Here is a 6,562-nt window from a genome sequence, read left to right on the forward strand (position 1 = left end):
TTTCAAGTTATATTTGTGTAGAAATTAGAACGTCAAGACGAGCACATGATGATGCAGACAGGACATGCACAGTAGACCACATGCAAGCTGGTGCAAGTTGTATGAAGTAGCGTGGCAGGCGGTAGTACCATGCACGGTTCTGATATATAATATATGGATGGAAAGTATTCTATCCGCTCATCGTGTCCTTTTTATTATTCTAAGAATATTAGTATTGACTTTATCAAAATCATCTGTAAAATTTAATAAAAAATACATATTTTTCATAAATTTAAGACTTCCTTAGCTATAACCCCATATTGGATTAGCTATTGAATTCATTAAAATAATAATAATATATTATTTTTTTAATAATAAATTTTTTTAACTTTTTTTCGTATTTTATAATTACATTAATCATATGTTAATTAATAATTTAATTTGATTCTTACATTATTATTACAAGACAGTCTTTGTTTTTGGGATATTGGACAAAATCACACCTTTCTACACTATTATGGGATACTACATGCACGAAATTGAAGAATATTCGTATAGATTAAATGTCTATTGGAGATTAAACGAGAATAAAAAAGTCCGTTGGAGATTAAACATGAATAAAAAATATATTTGTTTGGTGAACAGTAGTCCTTCAAATTTGAAAAAATCCATCCATTTACTGTAGCTCAAAACTTCTCACTTATCCATTTGACTAATCCAATGCAGCTGTATTTTGATGAAATTCATCATATTTTATATTTGACTAGAACTTTGATGAAGTCAATGCCAATGCTCTAATGTATTTGAAATTTTAATTTTTTTAAATATTTTTTTAACATTCTTAATTATTAAGAAAAAATTAAAAAAAATATTAAACTTCACTAATAGTCACTTACTTAACTATTAAGTAAATAAAAAAATTTAAAAATAAAAAAAGTAATAAAATAGTGGTATGAAGATAGTAAGCCTATCATAATTCATAATGGAAAAATATTAGGAATAGCCACTGTTGAGAACAACCATTTTTGCACACCCTATGTGATATTATCTAAACCACACATATCTTAAATTCGAAATTAGAGAGAGACAATAAGAGAGAGTTGATGAGAGAGCGGAGATGAGAGAGAGAGATAATGAGAGAGAGAGTGACGACGAGAGAGACAATGAGTGAGAGACCGAGATGAGAGAGAGAGATCTGATGAGAGAGAGATGATGAGAGAGAGATCTAATGAGAGAGAGAGATTCGAGGAGAGAGAAAGACGACGAGAGAGAGCCGTCTGGTGCTTTTTGCACAAAAAAAATAAAAGATAAAAGGATCAGAAGTAGTCATGTAGTGTGTGCAATGTGTGCACAGCTACAGTGACTGCTCTGTAGCACTACTCATTCATAATTACTTCTACACATATCAATTATTGATATATAGAAAATCGTAAAATTTTAAATTTAAGATTTGAAATTAAAAAAAAAAAGTCTTGTAAATAAAAGTGTAAGTACATATAACACTACTCAGAAGATAATGAATAGAATGATGCAATTTAAATCAATCATAAAATGTTTAAAAAAAAACAAAAAAACAAAAAACAAAAAACACTTACATCCTGTCTTGAAGTGGGTTAGTTCATTTCCAAAGTATAGTCGGGTCCTACCAATGGAAAGTTTAGCCACTCATCTTCCTTTATCCGCTTTAACATACATGGCAGGCGGCCACGCTGAAAATACATTATTCAAAGAATAATAGAGTTACTATGCTTGATGGGAACCATTTTTAAATTGATCGTTGGTTTAAGGGATTCCATTCTTATATGTTCATATCAATCCTACTATTATCCATCTACTATTTATTTTTTATTTAATTTTTTATTTTACTTAATGATGAAAGAAGTGAGTATTAGTAAAGCTATATATTTTTTAATTTTTTTTAGTGATTAAGAATGTTAAAAAAGTACTTAAAAAATATTAAAAAAAAACTTGAAATAAACTTGAGTAACAGATGGGTAGTAATCGAGTAATAATATGATAGTAACCTATCACTACCCTCACTACCCTTATTCAAATGAGAGAGAAAGACGATGAGAGTGAGATCTAATGAGAGAGAGAGTCGTCTGGTGCGTTTTGCACAAAAAAAAACAAAAGTATGAGAAGCTGTCACGTAGTGTGTGCAATGTGTGTACAACTACAGTGGCTGCTCTATAACACTACTCATTCATAATTACTTATACACATGCCAATTATTGATATGTAGAAAATCGTGAAATTTAAAATTCAAGATTTGAAATTCAAAAAAAAGAAAAGTCTTGTAAATAAAAATATAAGTACATATAACACTACTCAGAGGATAATTAATAGAATGATGCAATTTAAATCAGTCATAAAATTTTTTTTTTTCAAAAAAAAAAAAAAAAAAAAAAAAAACACTTACATCCTGTCTTGAAGTGGGCTAGTTCATTTCTAGAGGATAGTTAAGGTCCTACCAATGGAAAGTTTAGCCACTCATCTTCCCTTATCCACTTTAACATACATAGCGGGTGGCCACGTTGAAAATACATTTATTCAAAGAATAATAATAGAGTTATTATCGGAATCGATTTTAAATTGATTATGAGTTCAAAAGATTCTATTCTAACGGATTCATATCAACCCTACTATTAACCATATACTATTTATTTTGTATTTAATTTTTTAATTTACTTAATAATTAAGGAAGTGAGTATTAGTAAATTTATATATATTTTTTTAATTTTTTCTTAATGATTAAGAATGTTAAAAAAATACTTAAAAAATTATAAATAAATAAAAAAATAAATAAAAACTTAAAATAAACTTGAGTAATAGATGAGTAGTATTAATAGGGTAATAACCCTAGCCAATCACTACCCTTATTCAAAACTAGTCAAAGATGGAATAATAATTTCGATGGAGTAATAAATAGACCGACAATTTCTTTCTCCAAAGACATGCAGAGTAAGTACCGATCATTAGGCCGCTCGTCATCAAGATCAGTTGTCTTCTCTCGCTAGCCATCTGCGCGCTAGCTAGCTTCTTGTTGCTAATTCCTCTAGCTAGCTAAAACATGATCAAGGTAAGCCTTCTTAAATATATGCACACCCATGCATGCAGAACCGTGAATACATGAAGCGAATTGAAACTCGGTTCCTTTTAGTACGTACTTTTTGTTCTACAGATCACTCTATATATATATACGGCTTCATTCATCATCATATATACAGTTTATGTGCTTTTTATTTTTCAAACTGATCATCGTGCATACATATATAATATATATATATATATATATATGGTACTACTGCAGCAAAAGATAGTTATAAAGGTGCAAATGACCTGCGACAAATGCCGAACCAAGGCCATGAAGATTGCGGTCACATCATCAGGTAATTATTTGCAGTTAGCTATGATCATGATCTGCGTATTCAAACTCATCATGACTTTTCATCATTAGATACGGGACGTACGTAGTTACATCGATCAATACGATCGATCGAGGGCCGGCATAATTTTCATCAGAGAATATTATTTACGTACGCGGTTATTAATTAATAACTAATTGACAGGTGTGACATCGGTGGGAATAGAAGGGACCGATAAAGATCAGTTGGTGGTAATTGGCGAAGGTGTTGACTCCGCTTGTTTGACCCACTCCCTAAGGAAGAAGCTTTGCTATGCCGATATATTAACTGTTGAAGAAGTAAAGCCGCCGGCGGAGCAGAAGCCCAAGCCGCCTGAACCTACGGCCTGCCATTGCCTATGCCCACCACCACCACCGCGTCCCATGTACTGCGAAGTCGTCTACCATGATCAAAATCCAAATTCCTGCCTCACCATGTGAACACCCAGATTAAATATTGTCTCTCTTATGATTAATTAATATTTGCATCCCCGATTTTAGCATGCATGATCAGTCTCATCGATCCATGATCAGTTTCAATTCCCTTTTTATTTGTGCAGGCAGTACGTACTACTTCATATATATATAAAATATATGTGCGTGGCTTCTTTTATATATATATATATGGTACGTAGTCATGATGATCTAATAATCAAGGCTAGGGATGGATTTTAAAAGTGTAGGTGGAAATCATTATAATGGAATTGATCATACTAGCTAGCATTATTCATACAAAAGACTATATATATATATATATATATATATATATATATATATATATATATATATATATATATACTAGGAAGGAACAACGCAATGCACGTATGTCCAATTTAACTTTACATAATTTTTTGTTTTCAAAACAAAGAAATTACTTTTAAAAGTAGAAACAATGAATTATAGAAAAAAAAAATCAACTCATCATCTCCTATACTATAGAGTAACATGTGATTTCTCATTTTTACCATTCAACTTAAACAAATATACATTGATGTTTAAATATGTGTATTTACACATCAAGAAAAAAAATAAGAAATCACGTATTGGAGTGTGGTGTGGAAATCATGAATAACATTTCTTTTAAAAGAAATCATTTCAAATCTAATATCTTTATTTTAAATCTAGCCGATGATTTTTAAATTGAGTCAAGTATTCTAAAATCTTTTAAATATTTTACCAAAATCAAGTTCTAGTTTTGCAATATTATGGTTAGTTTATGCAAATTTTTATTTTTAAAATCTAATATCAACATTACAAAATTAATGTGTGCTTTTTTAATAATGAATATATAATCAAATTATAATTAGAATTAAAATAAATAAAAATGTCAAAATAAATATTTTAATAGAATATGATAGATTTTGAGAGTATGTTGTTTGGTGTTGTTGAAAAGTGGCTAGCTAAATTTATAAAAGTGAAATCTTTAGCCAAATTTTGACCAAACTTTGTTGAATCCACTATTAATGCTCTTATAGGTGGCTCATTTTTAATATCTCTATAGTCTATATTATTTTATAAAAAAAAATTATCATCAGCTACTATTCACTACTCCACACTTCATACCCTATGAAAAATACCTTTATACCCTATGAAAAAATTCTCACTCTATAAAAAAACTATAGATATAAGGTATGAGAATGAATAGTAGTTGAACATTTCTCTTATTTTATTTTTGGAACGATTGAATTTGTTGGGACCATGTGGTCATTAAATTATGGTATTTTGTACTTGTTTTATAAATATATAATATTTTAGCTTTAAAAAATATAGAAAATTAATGGAGCGCAACGATGTGACCACGTGGGGGAAAGAGAAAGTGGAAGGTCAGAGCACACAGATCACAATCGTAAAGCATCAATCGCAATTAGCAACACAACTAGCATTTCATTTTAAATTTCTCTTCCACTTTTGCCCTTCGCCCATGCATATGCTCATTATTACTCCCCATACCCGTCCCCTCGTCTCTTTCCTTTGAGAGTTTGCCTTCTAATTTTACTCTCGTTCCAATCCACCAAAACCCTAAAACTTGTTTTCTTCTTCTCTCTCTTTCCCATTCCTTACCTCCTGCGCTGACACCCTCAACAATCTCTCACAAAAGTCTCTCTCTCTCTCTCTCTCTCTCTCTCTCCATTACTAGGTCACGCTCTCTATTCTCTCTTCTCTGTTTCACCGCTCCTCCACCAACAACAGCCGCCGACGTCTTTCTCTCCTTCGTATATCTTCGTTTGGCCACGTGCGGCGTATTTTGAGTCTCGGTGCCGCCTTACTGAGAAGCAACGAAGTAAGGGAGGTAGAGAGGGGCAATCGTGTGCTTATCGGCCAAGCGTAAGGTGACGGTGGGTGACTGGTCATCGATTTTTGTGGCTTTCGACGTATTCTGTGATGGCTCCAGGTGGTGGCTTCTAGCGAGGGAGAGAAGGGTTAGCATGCTCTATTTTGGAATGGGAAAACATAGTTGTTTTGTGGTGATGTTAGGTTGTTTCATGCGATGGAGACCTTGGATCGAGGAGAGCTGGCTTTGGATGTGGATTTGGTGCATCTGTGGCCTGTGGGTTATTACCTTAGGCTTCAACGCACAGTGAGGAGAAATATGCCGTAATGTTGAGAATGGCAATGTGCTACGGTGGTTTGTTGTGGCGTGCTTAAAGCCTGGAGGCTTGCGATTTTTGATGTGAGAATACGTTAAAGGACCAAACTGGGAGAAAATGAGAAAATGAGGGACAAAATTGGTAACAAAAATGTTAGACGAAAATATTATTTCTCTAAGATTCGCATTTATATATATAGTAGATATAATTATATATAAACCGATTGACCCCAGTTTACATTAACATCAAAAGTAGTACTATATATTAATTTTGACTCAATAATATAGTTTTGGCCAAATGCAGTACATGATCCATATATATATATAATATAGGGCTTTCTATTAGACAAATAATTAATTAATTGGGTACATAAAAAGAAAAAAAAATGAATCAACCCACACATTAGGTGAAAGCCACGTGTTAGGTTTGTAAATGAGAACTAATTTTTTTAGTAATTTCATAAAAATAAATTCATAAATTGATGTGATTTTATGTAATACGTTAGATTGTAAAATTTATTTTATTATAAAATAGCTCTAATATATCATATCAAATCATGATATCAGTTTATGAATTTACTTTTGTTAGATAT

The 6,562-nt window shown here is 31.6% G+C and overlaps 1 protein-coding gene across 1 annotated transcript; it reads left to right on the top strand.

The window, feature by feature from the left end:
* The first annotated feature begins 2,908 nt into the window (after positions 1-2,908).
* Positions 2,909-3,895, top strand: LOC121242534 (heavy metal-associated isoprenylated plant protein 47-like). Its single transcript, XM_041140400.1, has 3 exons — positions 2,909-3,053; positions 3,288-3,371; positions 3,549-3,895. The coding sequence occupies exons 1-3, from the start codon at positions 3,050-3,052 to the stop codon at positions 3,821-3,823; spliced, it is 363 nt and encodes a 120-aa protein (XP_040996334.1). The 5' UTR covers positions 2,909-3,049; the 3' UTR covers positions 3,824-3,895.
* The last annotated feature ends 2,667 nt before the right edge of the window (positions 3,896-6,562 follow it).

This window comes from Juglans microcarpa x Juglans regia, chromosome 8D (genome assembly GCF_004785595.1).
Source record: "Juglans microcarpa x Juglans regia isolate MS1-56 chromosome 8D, Jm3101_v1.0, whole genome shotgun sequence".
Taxonomy (NCBI): Eukaryota; Viridiplantae; Streptophyta; class Magnoliopsida; order Fagales; family Juglandaceae; genus Juglans; species Juglans microcarpa x Juglans regia.

What these genes read in the sequence shown, in the direction of transcription:
- LOC121242534 (XM_041140400.1), top strand. An exon ending in TGCGGTCACATCATCAGGTA is followed by an intron (nt 3,372 to 3,548) that starts ATTATTTGCAGT and finishes ACTAATTGACAG; the next exon opens with GTGTGACATCGGTGGGAATA.